Source organism: Urocampus carinirostris, chromosome 9 (assembly GCF_059441175.1).
Source record: "Urocampus carinirostris isolate Australia breed hairy pipefish chromosome 9, RoL_Ucar_1.0, whole genome shotgun sequence".
Taxonomy (NCBI): domain Eukaryota; kingdom Metazoa; phylum Chordata; class Actinopteri; order Syngnathiformes; family Syngnathidae; genus Urocampus; species Urocampus carinirostris.
Window position 1 is genome coordinate 31,635,860 of NC_142357.1, and position 17,667 is coordinate 31,653,526.

The window sequence follows — 17,667 nt, forward strand, 5'->3', positions numbered from 1 at the left end:
AAGTTCCTGGCGACTTAAGGTGATAGTTGCCGAACAGGTATTTATCAAAGAAAGGATGAGAGATAAAAGAACACTTAAAGTAAAAAGATTTACTGGAGAGCCAATTGAAGCCGCTGCGTATAGTCGCGCCGCCATCTTGAAAAAAAAACAAAAAAACAAAAAAAAAAACAGCTGTTTACTGTGTTGCGAGTGTGTTGCTAGTAGCGTTTTGCTACCCTTCACAGGCACGGTTTGGGATAAAAGTTATGATATTATTATCAAAGCTTTGAAAACTCTCTCGGTGTACCGTCTTTCTTTGTAAATATGTGTAACCATGTATAATATGTATTTGCAACTGTATATTTTTGTAATGTATTTATTTTAGAAACTTATTCTGATATGTTTTGTACGAGCAAATGAGAAAAAAGGGGCGGGGCAAACGCGGGCTGACGGGAAGTGGAGTAAAGATGAGACGTGTTTGTGGATGCGGCCGACAATAGTGGATATATATTTTTCCCACCCTTACCTTTGGAAATATACACTTTTTTCCTTGGATTACTTTCACCGGGCACTTGGACTCTGCAGGTCTGCATTAGATGTTAAGTATCGGTATCATTTTCCGTTCATTTTGACGGCGGTGTTTTTTGGACTGTATCAGGTATGGGTTAAGTTTGTGTTTGTATTGCGTTTTTTCAATGTGGCCGCACGCGGCTAATATACAGGTGCGGCTTGTGTGTGTACAAAATTGGTTTCCCCCTGAACTGTGGTGGGTGCGGCTTATAATCAGGTTCGCTCTATAGTCTGGAATTTACGGTAATCTGAAGTTAAAGAAATGGTAAAGATCAGGTATTTGTGTAATTTTGTAATTGTAATCCTGTGCAGTCCTTTGAGACATTTTTGTGATTAAGGGCTATATAAATAAATGCGACCTGACTTGACTTGACTTATTCAATAAATCAAATACTGTAATTTCTAATTTAATGCGATATGCCAATAATCTACAAAGTAACCCCTTTAAATTTTCATCTGCACTCTGAAAACCTGTTCCCAATATTAGTCGACCGGGGATAACGTATCACAGCCGCACAAGTGCTGTTTATTTTACAAGGAAAGATTGGGAAAAAGAGCTGCCAAGTATGACACAAATTTGCTGCATCGCTCTGAGCAACAGTTGACTGGGGATAATGGATCATCGCCAAAACATGCACTTCATTTAAGGCAGGCCGCAATGTCGTCCTTCGGCAATCTGAACCTAAAAAGATTTTCTCTGCATGCCACTGCTCTCATTGTCACGAACCAGGGCAGGAAACAGGATTGAGAACCCAATAGCATAACGTACTCACAATTTATTAGGGAGAGGACGAATGCGCGCACACTCGATCCGGGGATCCGAGGATCGGAGAGGTGGATTGAAATCCAGACAAAAGAGTGGTAAAAATCAAACAAATCAGGCCAAAAATAAAACAGGATCAAACGCAGGCAAATTCACAGACTAGGCATTTCACAGAGTCTGACTCAAGGGTCTGTCTTTCGTTCGTTCATTCATTCATTCATTCATTCTTTCATTCATTTTTTCTTTCCTTCTTTCTCTTTCTTTCTTTCTTTCTTTCTTTCTTTCTTTCTTTCTTTCTTTCTTTCTTTCTTTCTTTCTTTCTTTCTTTCGTTCGGCCTGAAATGATTTTTTTATTCATACAGGTTGAACAAGCAAGCGCAAACTCCCAACATGCAGTTCTGCAGGCGCACCACAGCGAGAGTGAGGCTAGGTGTGCGGCGCTGGAGGCGGAGTCTAAAGTGTGGGCGCGGGAGAGGGAGGAGTCAGCCGCGAGAGGGGAGGTCCTCAGACGGGACCACGAGCGAATGACGTCGCTGCAGCAGCGTCAGGAGGCGGAGCTTGAAGAACTTCTAGAAAAACACTCGAGTCTACGGAGTGCTAATCGCTGTTTGGAGGCGCAACATCGGGAACTGGAGGCCAGGTACACCGAACTAATTTCCGATACTAACAGTTCGAGTGTTAAGCGATAATAATGTAATAATAACACAAAATGATAATGTATAATCATAATATGAATTTTACAATACCGATATTACTTCTGCAACTAATACCATTACTACTATTAATAGTATAACAATAGGGTAGGTTCCCTTAACCACTTCCTGTTCCATTTCCTGTGGTGTGTCTTGGGCAAGTACAGCCTGGGGGCACCCATCCCTCTTCAGGCCATCCAATGTTTCATCCCGGTCTCAAACCGGGGACCTTTAGCTAGTACTATTACTAGTACTGATGATAATATAACAATACTACTAAGACTAATAAAATACCATAACAATGCTACAATTATAGGTAATTTTAATACAATACTCATACTACTTCTACTAATAATAATGGTATAACAAACTGTTTATAATAATAAGATGAAAATACTACAACCACTAATACAACCACTACTACAACTAATATATTTCTAATAATACAACAATACGACTACTACTACTCCTACTATTATACGACTACTCCTACTACAAATACTACTACTATTAATAATAATGACGATACTATTACTTCTACTACTTTTCATAAGAATACTACTACTGTTACTATTATGAATAATGCTAATATAGAACAATACTACTACTTCTTCTACTACTACTACTACTATTACTACGACTACGACTACCACCACCGCTAATAATAGTATAACAAAACTATTACTTCTATTACTACAACTACTACTACTATTACTATTAATAATAATGACAATACTATTACTTCTACTACTACTCATAAGAATACGACTACTGTTACTATTATGAATAATGCTAATATAGAATGCTACTACTACTACTTCTACTATTACTACGACTACGACTACTACCACCGCTACTAATAATATAACAATACTATTACTACTATTACTGCAACTACTACTACTACTAGTACTATGGATAAAAATAAAACAATACTACTACTATTAATAATAATAAAACAATATCTACAATTACTAATTTTACTACTACTGCTAACTACAATATAACTATACTACTAATAATAATAACGCAACAGTACTAAAGCTAATACAACTGCTACTAATACTATAACAGTACAATTACTATTATTGCTACTAATAATATAAAATAACAATACCACTACTGTCATGAACTGGAACAGGAGGAGAACCCAGATGCGTAACATAAGCTTCATTTTACGGGAATGGGGGCAGTCATGCACATTAACACAAACGCCAGTTATTCGGCTATCGGTGGGCGGAAGAAGAAAGACAGAAGTCTGGCGTGGAACAACAGGAAGCCAGAGACCAACGAGATCGATACCAGTTACACGAGCCGATACCGGACAGATGGTGACGATACCGGACAGAACGGGACTGACAGGATTGATAACAGATATAGGAGACTGGAGACAGAGATCAGACAGAACGAGATAGACGGGAACGATACCAGACACTGGAGACTGGAGACCAATATCAAAACAGGACGAAATAGACGGGATCGAAACTGGACAGGATACACAAACAGGATAGTGGACGGAGTCAAAACACACGTCTTGCGGGTGCTGAGGTTTGTTGACAGACTGACAAAGGGAGCTTAAATAGAAGGGAAGCCAATCAGTCAACGAGCTGCAGCTGGCGCCAGACAGGCGGGGCCAATTACTACAACTTCAAATATGAAAAATTACTACTACTAATAAATACTACTACTGCTAATCATTTTTACTACTACCAACTTCAACAATGCTACTATAACAATAATACTGCTAATAATAAAAATAATAGAACAATACTACTACTAAAAATACAAAATAATATACCAATACTAGTACTCCTATCTATAGATTTCTACTACCAACTATAAGAATACTTCTAGTACAAATACTAATACAGCAACTTTTTTACTAATATTACAACTAATTGCAGTAATATTGCCACTTATTCTAATACTAATATAATAATTCTACTGTTTTTTTGCGTCAAAACTCGTTAAAAGGGTCATTTATGACACTGTTATTGCACATCAACATTTAATCGGGTAAATGCTGGAAGACAAGCATTCAGATTTTTCGTGTTTTTTAACGTATGGTAAAACGGAATTAGGACCCAGGTGCGTAACGTCAATCACAAGGTTATTGTGATGTAGAGGAAAGGCAGCACCCGCGATTCGTTGCTCGCTGGACGCGGGAAGCAAGCCGGTCACAGAATCGGAACGTGTTTCGAATGCGGAAGTGGATCTTCGGAAAATCAGGTCGATAGCCAGGACGGGAGAGCAGAACGTGGTCGGGGTCAAAAACCGAGACAAACGGGGAAATCAGGAACGGGCGGGTGGAAAACGGGTGAAAAAGCAGGATTGACGGAAGTCAGAGTCAAAAATGCTTGCCTTGTTGAAACAGAGGTTCGCTGACGGACTGACAACAGGCGGGTGAAAGGACGGAGCTTAAGTAGGACGGGAAACCAATCAGGAAGCCAGTAGCGGCTGGCGCCAAACGAACGGGAACAGGTGAAATCAATCAGTCATCATGACATATACATTTGGAAAGTATTACTAATATTATTTGGATTAAACTGTTTTCTGAATAGGGCAGAACGTCGGGGCGGTGGTTAGCGCGTGTGCAGCACAGTTCTGAGGTCATGGGTTCAAATCCAGCCACCAACATTCCTGTGTGGAGTTTGCATGTTCTCCCCGTGCTTGCGTGGGTTTCCTCCGGGCACTCCGGTTTCCTCCCACATTCCAAAAACATGCATCTCAGGTTAATTGGCCGGTCCAGAATGTCCCTAGGTGTGAATGAGCGAGCGAATTGTCTGTCCCTGGGTGCCCTGCGACTGGCTGGCAACCAGTTCAGGGTGTCCCCTGCCCACAGCCCGAAGATGGCTGGGATGGGCTCCAGCACCCCCGCGACCCTACTGAGGATAAAGCGGTACAGATAATGAATGGATCGATGGATGTTTTCTGAATACAAAGAGTAAATAAACGTATTCCCGTCCATCACGAGAACCGAGCATTCCCCGAAAATTGGCCCGAATGCTGAGAGACAAGCATTGGCATTAATATTATTGCGTGTCAAAAAATATTTCTCGCTCCGTTTTTATTGCGTTTTGTTTTGAAGTTGATGACTTTCCTCTTATCTTTCGGAGTGACGCGGCAATATCGCGGCGTCACCTCGAATCAATTGCATCCAGCGCTTTACTGTGAACCGGTATTGATTTGAAATTGGGAAGATGCTGTAAGTGAAGAACAAAAAACAATTAACAAACCATCAATACCAGAAACCATTTGTCACGGTTGCCATGGCGCCCAATTGGCCCCGCCCGTATGGCCGGGCCAGCTTCTGTTACGGTTGCCATGGCGCCCAATTGGCCCTGCCCGTGTGGGGCCAGCTGCGCTTGTTGACAGATTGGCTCCCTGTCAGTATTTAAACAGTCAGTCCCCTTTTGTCGGTCTGTCTGCGAATCTCTGTTTTTACACAGCAAGCCCTTCTTCGCCTGCCCTGTTTTTGCTCGAGTTTGTCTCCCGTTTCGATCTGTTTTGATCTCGACCACGTCTGTTCTCCCGTCCCGAATAACAATCCGTTTTTGATCTCGACCACGTCTACTCTCCTCTCTTGGCTTTCGACTGGTTTCCGATCCCGATCACGTTTTTGCTCTTCTATCTCCTATCTACTGACCCCTTTTTTCTGCTCCCGACACCACCAAGGCTCGCCACGAAAGTGCCACTTCCGCGTTCAGAGAGACCTGCTCCCCGCGACCAGCGATCACCGGATCGTGTGTGCACTCTTTTCCCTTCTTCCCAATAAAACTGTGAGAAAGGTTACACGAGTGGGTCCTAGCTCCGTTCTGGTCCTGACACCATTATTACTCATCCATCGAGAGCCAGGTGGACCCAAATGCTGGGAAGCAGGTCCAGAGACTGGGATGCTCCTAGAAAGATGGTATTTAATAACCAAATCATGAACAAAGCAAACAAACAAGTGATCAAAAAACAAATTAACAAACCATCAAAAACCATCGAAAGCCTGCTGTGCTACTGTGTTTCTTCCCAAGAGCTATTACTTTCCTGAACTCTTATCCACAGCATCCAGGAGCACTGTGTACTCTAAAACTGGTACTGTGAATATTAATAAATCTATTATATATGATTACTAAATAGTGTTTTACGTTTTTAAAAAAAACATTTTGCACAGCATTTTAATTTTTTTTTACTTGCACTGAAAGCCCTCCAATTTAGTTGTACTGTTGTATAGTAACGAGACAAACCATTGATTTAGTAATTGAAAAACAAATGCCAAAAACCTGGAAATTAATGACAAAATGGAAATGATAACAGAATACAATGACTCTACAGCTTCTGCTGATAGCACAGTCCTTAAATGTCTTGATTAGTCAGGGGTGGAACAGGTGTGTGTGTCATGATTACTGATGTGACTGCTCATATGGCGCCAACCGCCGCGGGTTCTGATCGGCTCCCTGTCACTATTTGAACCCTGTCCTGTCAATCCCCAGTTGTCAGTCAATCTCCGTGTATACTAGGCTAGCCTTTTTTGACCCTGACTCTCGCCTGTCCCACTTTTGCTCCCGTTTGTCTCCTGACCACGTCTGCTCTCCCGTCCCGGCTTACGACCCCTTTTTGTTCCCGACTACGTCTACTCTCCTTTCAGGGTCGTAAACGAGTCTTAAGTTCTGGCTTACGACTCGTTTACGACCCTGATCTCGTCTTGCTTTCCCAGTTTGACCAGTTTTCTGCCCCTGACACTGCCATCGCTCGCTACAGATGATCCACTTCCGTGTTCGGATCACAATCCGAGTACAAGAGCAAATTGCTTCCCGCGCCCAGCGAACACCATATCGTGGGCGCTGCTCTTCCTCTCTCTTTCACTAAAACTTGTGGTAAACGTCACGCAAGTGGGTCCTGTTTCCGTTTTTGAGGATGATAGCGTTACTATTACATTACCCCCACCTGAAAATAAAAATAAGATTTGAAAGAAACAGAACAAAAAAGAACAGTAAGATAGGCAATACTCTCAAGAGCGGCCATGAAAAGAGAAGTCCTTAATATTGTAGTTAGCGCTGCTGCAATGTCTTACAGACCGGGTAGGGACCAACCAATGATTTTTTGGGCTTTCTTCATGACTCTCTGATAGCTAAGATTTCACACCAAGCAGAAATGACGGCCCAAAAAGAAAACAAAAAATAAAGCATTGACTTTAGAACTTCTTTCTCTACTAGAACAGGGGACAGAAACATCTGAAAAACCGTCTGCTAGTGTTTAAGGACTGTGCCGACAGCAGAGGCCGTCGATCAGTGCCTTTCCTTTCTTTAATTCAGTCTTTCACTTTCACAAGGTATGGAAATGTGGAAACAAATTCTGAGACATTCCCTAACATTTAATTTCTTTATTCTGCGAAACTGAAAATCCATGTTGTTTGTTCCCTAGCTACAAAGAGCTTCTGGACGCTAAAAGCCAGCTGGAGGAAAAAGAGCGAGAGTTGCAATCCGAAAGAGAGGAAATGGAAGCGGAAGCCCAAAGCCGACTGGAGCAAGAACGAGAGTTGGCGAGGCTGAAAGACGACAGCGAGAGGTGACAAACGCTCTCGCGTAAAAAAACAAAACCCAAAAAAAAACCACGTTATCGTTTTACTACGGATCGCAAACAAGAGAAGCGGGTTCGATGCCAAAGCAATTCAAAGCTTATTGCTCATCGACGTAGGCGCTAAACACAAAGGATGCCAGGACAGGAAAAAGCATAACGGGTTTGAAAAATGAGTTTGCACGCTCACTCTGTACTTAGGATTGAACCGGAGAGCAATTGTCCCATTATGGCTTGTCGCCGTCATATCGAAATCACAGATTAATGACGCTTTAAATAATGACGGGCTGTCACGGTGATGTCCTCAAGTTGTCGGTGCTATTTAGCTAATAGCTGGTCCGCGCTTACAAATTTGCCCCTTCGACTTGTTAATCAGCAAGCATTTTCCCAAATCAATAATGGACTCTTGATTGCCTAACCAATCATTTTTTTAAAGTAGTAATTCTAAACCATTGTACTTGGTCAATAAGAATACTCCTTTAATAGCTTATCCAAGCCATTGACATTTTGTTATGTTACAGCCTCATTCCAAATTGTATTAATTTAATCTCTTATCTCAACATTCTACACAAAAAACTCCATTATGACAATGTGAAAAAGTTTTTTTTACTTATTTTGAATTGATTAAAAATAGAAAACTAAGAAATCACATTTACATAAGTATTCACAGCCTTTGCCACGAAGCTCAAAATTGAGCTCGGGTGCATCTTTTTTCCACTGATCATCCTTGAGATCCTTCTACAGCTTAATTGGAGTCCACCTGCAGTAAATTCAGTTGATTGGACATAATTTGGAAAGGCACACATCTGTCTATATAAGGTCCCACAGTTGAGTGTGCATGTCAGAGCACAAACACCAAGCATGAAGTCGAAAGAACTGTCTGTAGACCTGCGAGACAGGATTGTCTTGAGGCACAAATCTGGGGAAGGATACAGAAAAACTTCTGCTGCTTTGAAGGTCCCAATGAGTACAGTGGCCTCCATTATTCGTAAATGGAAGACATTTGGAACCACCAGGACTTTTCCTAGAGCTGACCGGCGTTCTAAACTGAGCGATCGGGGAAGAAGGGCCTTAGTCAGGGAGGTGACCAAGAACCCGATGGTCACTCTGTCAGAGCTCCAGCGTTCCTCTGTGGAGAGAGGAGAGCCTTCCAGAAGGACAACCATCTCTGCAGCAATCCACCAATCAGGCCTGTATGGTAGAGTGGCCAGACGAAAGCCACTCCTTAGTAAAAGGAACATGGAAGCCCGTCTGGAATTTGCCAAAAAGCACCTGAATGACTCTCAAACCATGAGAAACAAAATTCTCTGGTCTGATGAGACAAAGATTGAAAACCCCTCATAACTTTAGCTTTACCACAAGCTTTAAGGTAACAAATAATGACAAAAACAGAAAAAGACACAAAAAAAAAACAGGCAAAGATGTCATGAAACGGAACGGATCTGTCTTGAAACGGGTCGGGAAGCAGGAAGTTCAAACTCAATTGCGTAGACGATCTGTCACTTTAATTGAGAAAGAAAAGTTGTCCAACACACAAACGGACCAAAAACAAAACAAAGCAGGCTCAAATGCAGGCAAAATTACAATCCAGGCATTTCTCAGAATCAAACAGAACTTGCAGGAATCTCTCAGAATGTTACACCGCAGTGCAACAAAGCCCAACAAGCAAAAAAAAGAATAAAAAGGTATCAACAAGTTTTCAACAAGGGTAAACAACGATCTGGCAAAGGGCAGTTCCAAAAGGCATGTTTAAGTACCAATAGAAGTAATCAGGAAATGCAGGTCAGCCTGTGTCAAAGGGCGGGGCCAGCTGGGCGCCATGACAACCATGCAGGACATGACAAAAGAAGACCTAAAAGAAGGAAAGTATTGAGTTTCTTATAGTATTGGTGAAAGTCCTCTTTGCTTTAAATAGAGAGATTACACTATACTGGCCCCTAGTGGCCAAGTCGATATCTTCAGCTTTACCACTAGCTTAATGCTAACAAATATTGACAAAAACAGAAGAAGACACAACAAAAACACGTGAAGAAGACCTTAAAGAAGGAAAGTATTGAGTTTCTTATAGTATTGGTGAAAGTCTTCTTTGCTTTGGATAGAGAGATGACACTATACTGGCCCCTTGTGACCAAGTCGATATCTTTAGCTTTACCACGAGCTTAAATCTAACAAATAATGACAAAAACAGAAGTATACACAACAAAAAACGCAAACAAGACCTAAAAGAAGGAAAGTATTACATTTCCTATAGTATTGGGGAAAGTCCTCTTTGTTTTGGATCGAGAGATTACCCTATACTGGCCCCTAGTGACCAGGTCGATATCTTTAGCCTGACCACTAGCTTAATGCTAACAAATATTGACAAAAAAAACAGAAAAAGACACAACAAAAACACGTAAAAAAGACCTCAAAGAAGGGAAGTACTGTATTGAGTTTCTAATGGTATTGGTGGAAGTCCTCTTTGCTTTGGATAGAGAGATTACACGAACTGGCCCCTAGTGACCAAGTTGATATCTTTAGCTTTACCACTAGCTTACAATGAGATTAGACGTGGCACTCCGGGATGAATATGTTAAAATTGACTTAAAAAATAGATTTTAAAACATATTCATTCACAATACTTAATTAGATAATTTTTGTGGACTGGCCTGGATGAATAGAGTCCTTTATAATGTTTTCGGCTTTGCTGCGGTAACCCTACTCGGCAATGTCCCCCAAACTGGGCAGAGAGCAACCTAGGTTTTTCTGGGCTGTGTTGATGACTCTCTATAATCCAAGATTTCACATTGTAGCCAAGCAGATAGAACATGCTTCGCAGGAACCCAATTAAAACCAGAGCTAGGCCGTTATGCGAAGCTGTAGAAAAGTGAACGAGCTATCCATCAGCTCCTCTTTTTATATGGACCAGGGACGCTTGCCCAGTTCATGCCTCTTTCAGCGTGGTCTTAGATATCTGATACTCGCAGTATCAGGCGGCGGTGTTTCTAATTTTGTGTTGCGGAACGATACAAGAACGGCTTCTAATTTTCAGGGCAGATGATCTGAAGTACATATTTTGCGATTGTGTGTTCAGGCTTCAGGCCCAGCATCAAGAATTGGTGGCGTCCCAGGCCGAGCTGCTGGCTCAGGGATCGGTTTTGAGGGGGGAATTGAGCGCTTCCTTGCTGGACAGGACTCGCCTGGAGGGGGAGCTCAGCACCTTGAGGGAAGCCAACCAAAACCTGGACCTCAGCAACGCTCGACTCACCAGCCAATTTCAGGTATTGAGCCCACTCATAAGTGACCGGTGGTGGTGAGTCGTTCGCGAACGTAAAGGCTTTATGAACCGACTCTTTGAAGTCAACCGCGGGAGCCGGCTCTTGATTGGTGGGGAGAGAATTTATTTTCCCTCTTTGTTTTTTTCTATTTAAGGCGTACGTCAAGGGCCGCAGGGGTTAGCTCGGGGGCCAGTAGAAAAAGCACTCTCGCCTGGGCTGGACTTGAGAATTAGAAAGAAAGAGAGAAGAGAGAGAGAAATAGAGAAAGTGAGAAAGAGAAAGACAGAGTGGGAGAAAAAGAGAGGGTGGGCAAGAGAGAAAGAAAGGGAGGGAGATGGGGAGAAAACGAGAAAGAAAAAGAAAGAGATTAATATATTTAGAAAGAGAGAAGAGGGAAAATGACAGAAATAGACTGAGAAAAAAAGAGAAAGAAAGAGAGAAATGGAGAGAGATAGAAAATGAAAGAGTGAATGAAGAAAAGAAAAAAGAGTCATAAAGAAAGAGGAAGAAAGAGATAGAGAGCAAAAAAGAGAAGAGGGGGGAAGATAACGAGAGAAATAGAGTTTACCGTTATAATGCCAGTCGGTTTGGGGAGATTCCCTTGACCAGAAAAAAACGCTCATTCCCAAGAACCATAAAAAGTGGTGTTGAATCTGAAACCATCCTCTTAGATTTGGTCTCATATTCCATAAGGTCACAACGTGAGATCCACGTGCTGAACTCAAGGCCGAAGTGTAGGCCTGCAAGGCCGCTTGGCCGTCATGTGAGACTGTAGAAAAGAGAACGAGCTATCCATCAGCTCCTCTTTTTATATGGACCAAGGACGCTTGACCAGATCATACCTCTTTGAGCGTGGTCTTAGATATCTGATACTCTCAGCATCAGGTGACGGTGTTTGAAACGACTAAACTTGTTAGAAAACCAAAGAAGTGAGAAATTTGTGTAATGTTCTGTACTTCAGAATGCCCCTCTAATCGACATAATTACATACGGTGGGAATATTATTTTATCACACATAGCCTTGGACGTTTTAATTACATCCAAAACCTCATGTTATCAGATTTCATTAAGGTACATGGTGAATTAGTATGGCAGAGAACTGTACAAAGGAGGACAGAGTCGTTTAATCCGTTCCAAAATGAGTAAGTCATTCATTTGCTGGGCATTACAAGTGCCAAACAAATTTGATTGATGAAGTTCCCGTACAAAATGGATGCCGTCTGCTACTTTTGACACTGGCTTCATCTGCGAGAACTGGTCAGTCACTTTTTGGCCTCAATTGCTTTCATTTTCTATCCCAAAATTTCCCAGCCTGAGCTCTCCTCTGGGAAATTAATCTCACTCATTCGGTGTGAAAGCTATTCATTTACTCCCAGTTATCTATCTTTGGTCGATAATTATTTCTACGCCTGGGGTCTCAAACTAACTTTCACATCGGAGTTCATCATTAATATGGATTTCCTCAGAAGTCGAAATTTATGGGTGTCCATTTATGATCATCATTGTCACATATAGTAAATACAAATTCTCTTGTATTTGATCACATTTAATCAAGTACGCCGTCGAAGTATAATCTTGACTCTTGGGAAAAAATAGTCTTAACTGGTTTGAACATGATTGCTTCTGGGATGCTGTAAGGAAAAATGGGGCCAGAGTTAATAAATATATAAAACATGAACCCAAAAATATAGATTCTCATTAACGAAAAAAAAAGTGAAATAAATAAACGAATTAATGGTGAGCTAATTTGGAAACAGCGTGCACCAGGTTGGTGACCCGTGGTGATTATACGTGATCATTTTCAGGATTTGTTATTAATCTACCGTATTTTCCGCACTATAAGGCGCACCTAAAAGCCTTTATTTTTTTCAAAAGCTGACCATGCGCCTTATAATACAGTGCGCCTTATATATGGATCAATATTAAGTCGCAAAGTCTTCCAACTAACCTGCAGCCGCCAACTAGATTTTCCCCTCGAACGCCAAGTAGTCCGCGGTGTATGCTGGGATTTATTTACCGGCGTTTCATTGGCTAACCAATGTGTCAATCATCATTTGAATCGATCACTATTGGCTTAAGTTATTCGGAGGTCAAGGGGGCGGATCCTTTTTATCATTTACAGGCTGGCATAGGCTAAAGCGGCAAAACAAAGCCTGCAATTGGCCGAAAAAGATGTGTCAATCATCAGTTGAATCGATCACTATTGGCTAAAGTTATTCGGAGGTAAAGGGGGCGGATCCTTTTTATCATTTACGGGCTGGCATAGGCTAAAGGGGCAAAACAAAGCCTGCAATTGGCCGAAAAAGATGAATTTGAATAGCACGTTGGGTTGACGGCATAGAGAAAACAGTATTTTACTATTCTGTACTGTATTTGTAAATATTTTACTATCCTGGATTTACTACACTCACGGATATGAGGACCATGGTTGCACATTATTATTGAACACAACGACTTCGGTGAGCCACTCCGGCTATATATTTTCCCTGTATCTTGTTTCAGACTGAACTTGATGTTTCTATGATAAGCGGTGCAGATAATGGATGGAATGGAGTGTCTATTTTTAAATTAAACTCAATTCAAAGTGTTTATTGTCATACGCACAGTAAAGTTGCGAGCGAAAAAGAAAATAGAAACTGAGGAATGGTTGGCATTTCTTGAATCCCAAGACTTTAACCTTCTGAATGATATTTGGAACGATGCATTTGAGGGATTGGTGACATCGTACAGACACTGTTTCCGTACATGTCTGAGACACGTATTTGCTTCTTTGCAAGCTTTGGGAATGTTAAGGGGGTAATAAGTTGGACTGAACTATCTGACTGTTTTGTCGACCCATTGTAGCGCCTTATAATCCGGTGCGTCTTATGTATGGAAAATATAGGACTAAAAACTATTTTTTCGGGGTGCGCCCTATAACCCGGTGCGCCTTATAGTGCGGAAAATACGGTAATCTCATTTTCAGCTATTTTCTTGTAACTAATTGGAAGGACATTTTAACATATTTCGATGTTTTAACAGAGACTTGCAAATATATTAGGTATCAGGCAGGAAACAGGGCAAACAGGTCGGTGGTCGGGATGGCAGATCAGGGCAGAAACGGTTCCAGAAACAGGTATCAGGCAGGAGAAAACAGGGCAGGAAAGATGTCGGACGGAATGAGCTTGCCTAGCTGGGAGCATAGGGTCTGACGACGTCCTCTTGAAAGCCCGGGGTTTACAAAGCGTCTCTTAGCCAATCAGCTCTCAGGGCTGTTGGCGCCAATTGGGTAGTCACAGGTGCCTTGAATCGGCAATCATGACATTTCAGAGTCTGAAATAATGTCTGCCCAGACGCCCGGGGCATGCATCTTTTACGTCGGGCGTATAACTTACAAAAGGCCTCTGCCCGGGTGGCCGACAACTTTTTCAAGAAAAAACTAAAAGTAAAAAAATGTTTCAGGTTTTTTTTTTTTTTTTTAAATCAAACGTTTGCTTTATTCCGATTTAAATATTTTCGTTTGGTTTGGAAATTTCGGAATTTCGTTTGGCAATTTGCATACTCGGCAGCCAATCAGAAGCCTGCATCTAATAACTTCGTGCTCCAGGACTTCCCCGAGCGATATAAGGTCGTTCATTTGCATATCATTTTTCAAAGTAGATGCACAGAGAACACAAGAAAAATTGAGAAGTGGTTAGGAATCAAGCCAAAGCCTCAGCCCTAGAAGAAAGATTCAAAAGAAGCTAACAAAATTTATGACGCCACAAAATGTAAACCTACATTAAAAGCATCGCGGAAAGAGGAGTTCACGTGGCTTTTAGCAGACGACGCAACGCAAAGATTGCATGAATGAAGATGAGTAAATACAGGTACATCCTGATGGCAGATGGAAAACAGCGATTAGTCGTCTTATTGTTTTTCAAGTTGTGAAAAATGGGGCAGGCAACTTTATGGCTGGGCGGGCAACTTTTCAGAGTTGTCTGCCCTAGTGTCCGATAACTTTTACTCATGAGTTTCAGACTCTGTGATTATATATTATTATCATCTTGAAAACATTCAAAATTGGGACGGACAAGTATTAGTACTAGCAATAGTCGCCGATTACAGTGATAGCTGCCTTTCAGTTTGTATTCAACAATCAGGAAGCCGAAATTAAAGGAATTGGTAAATAGTTACTTAGATAAACATTCATATAGGGATGGTCGAGTAGTGATAACAGCTGTCAGTGTCTGTACAGCCTTTTTAAAGTATCAGTACTTGCAATGGTAGCCAAGTCCAAGGGCTAAGGGCTATGTAACCAGGGTTGAAATACCCAGTAATCTGTTTTTCCGTGCCCAATTGTGTTTTTTTACCAAAACTACTAATGGTCCCTGGATATGCCCTGGCACATGATACGCCATGATGACCATTACCCAGTGTACGATATAAACTGCTTATGGCAACTAAGGAAGTTGTGTGGGAGAGAGTAGCAGCTGCAGGTCAGTCTCAAGTATTTACAAAATTCCAACCGTAGTACTTTACTGGATACTCCAATTGTTTTTCCACAACGTTTCGAACTAAACCTTTGCCGAATATTTACACAATTTCACCCATAGTACTTTACGTGATATTCCAATTTTATTTCCACAACTTTTCGAACTAAACCATTGGTGAGTATTTACAAAATTCCAACCATAGTAGTTTACTTTATACTCCAATTTTTTTTCCACGACTTTTCAAACTAAACCATTGCCGAATATTTACACAATTTCAACCATAGTATTTTACATAATACTCCAATTGCTTTTCCACAACTTTTCGAACAAAACCATTGCCAAATATTTACAAACTTCCAACCATAGTACTTTACTTGATACAATTGTTTTTCCGCAACTTTTGGAACGAAACCATTGTCGAGTATTTAGAAAATTCCAACCATAGTATTTTACTTGGTACTCCAATTGTTTTTCCACAACTTTTTGAAATAAACCATTGTCTAGTATTTACAAAATTCCAACTATAGTACTTTACTTGATACTACAATTGTTTTTCCACAACTTTTTGAACTAAACCATTGGTGAGTATTTCCAAAATTCCAACCATAGTACTTTTTTAACCTAACCATTGCTTTTCTTGGTTACCTGCTTGTATGCCTTATGACCAGGGTAACTTGATTATTTTCAATTACTTTTGGATTACTCCAATAGCAAATATGCTAATAAAAGACAAAAGAAACTAAATATGAAAAAAATGACTACATTTTGTGCAGGCTTGGGAGTAACGGAATACATGGAACGGCAAAAATGATGTTGGCAAGCTGTTTGGATTGATTTTCATTTTGTTTCTGTCGCATTTTTTGTTAGTTTTGCCGGAGATCAAAGAGATCAAAGCCAGGAGAGAAAGCTTACCACGTGTTGTGAGACATCATTTTCTTCATATTTAGTTTTTTTTGTCTTTTATCAATATATTTGGTATTGGAGTAATCCAAAAGCAATTGAAAGTAATCAAGTAACCCTACCCAACCCTGCTTATGACCAACTCAACTGTTGAGTTTGAATCGCTAGTATTAGCTCTAGCCACTATTAGCATTCGACCTAATGCTAACTTATGTTAATGCTAACTTAGCTCTTGTAATACTGTTTTTGCTTACATATACATTTTTCTTTAATATGACTAATTATGCTAAGTACTAGCACATTAGCATAATGATGTAATTCAACCCTGGTTACAGCTACTTCATATATTTTCACATCTCACCGGGTTTTGGATCCCCATAAACCGCAAAAAACGAGGGATGACAGTATTTCTATTTGTTCAATGGCCCTTACAAATATTTTTTTATGTATTTGCTATCCTCCAAAATAGTATTTTCACACTACTGTGAAAGTTATATCACCGTTATTCGGCCTAAAACGCCAGCATCCCAGACAGTTTTACATCTCATAGCTTTCCCATCCATTACGCAACCAACAGCAATATCGTTTGTCCAGTCCTCTATAAAGTTCAGAATTTTTGTAATGAATAGGTTATCCTCTCATTTTTTTACATAATCATCCCCGACAAACAAACCGACTAATGACGCTCAGCCCTCCGTAGCAAAACACGACCGCCATAACAAACAAACTTACAACTTTGCTATGGAGTGAATTATTCATGCGAGAAACGCTAATTGTCCCCTCCGCGGGGGACCCCGTCACACCAGGCCGGAAATAATTAAAAGACGTCTCTTTCTCGAGACGTTCTCTACCAAATGGCTCGGCCGTTTCATAAAACGGTGGGCTTGTAAACAATGTTCCCTGTAATTTTCCACGGGTCTGAGCGTTCACGCAAAGTCGGTGAGCAGCGCTTGAAACAACAGTGAGCAACGGCAATCCCAAGTGTGGCAACTAAGTCATTATCGAATTTGTCCAAAATTTGACATCACGTTACATTTTGCGGAGTTTACGGCAATGCAACATTATTTTTCACTTTTGAATGAATTGAATCATGTACTATTGCAAAGGTTGTACGGCCTACAAACGTCGTTTGTTCTTACAATTCTTTCACAAGATATCCATTTCTTTTTATTTCCTGATATATTTTGTCGCATATTATTAACATTTTTGGGGGCTTATTGAGTCGGTTGCAAGATACAGAACTGTACTTAATCACATTTTTTTTGTGGAAGTACAATGTTGGCAACGAGATTCACTTGATATAATTGGAAATTATTTGAATGCTACACGAACTTTTTCAGTGTTTTTTATCTATTTTTATTTGATTCCTTTAAAAAAATCTCATTGTGTTTATTTTTTCCTAGCTGTTATTTTTTTTTCTTTTTGTTCTCTATTTACTTTCTTTCTTTCTTTTCTTTTTTTTCTGGCTCTTTTTTTGAATTTTTCAT

The 17,667-nt window shown here is 40.6% G+C and overlaps 1 protein-coding gene across 2 annotated transcripts in view; it reads left to right on the forward strand.

Annotated features, from left to right (window-relative positions):
* Positions 1-17,667, forward strand: part of ccdc88b (coiled-coil and HOOK domain protein 88B) — a 162,575-nt gene that overhangs the window by 105,938 nt on the left and 38,970 nt on the right. For both annotated transcript variants that reach the window (XM_088344141.1, XM_088344142.1), the window contains 3 exons: positions 1,675-1,952; positions 7,417-7,560; positions 10,643-10,829. In XM_088344141.1, coding sequence (XP_088200267.1) covers positions 1,675-1,952; positions 7,417-7,560; positions 10,643-10,829 — 609 coding nt within the window. The remainder of the gene's footprint in view (positions 1-1,674; positions 1,953-7,416; positions 7,561-10,642; positions 10,830-17,667) is intronic.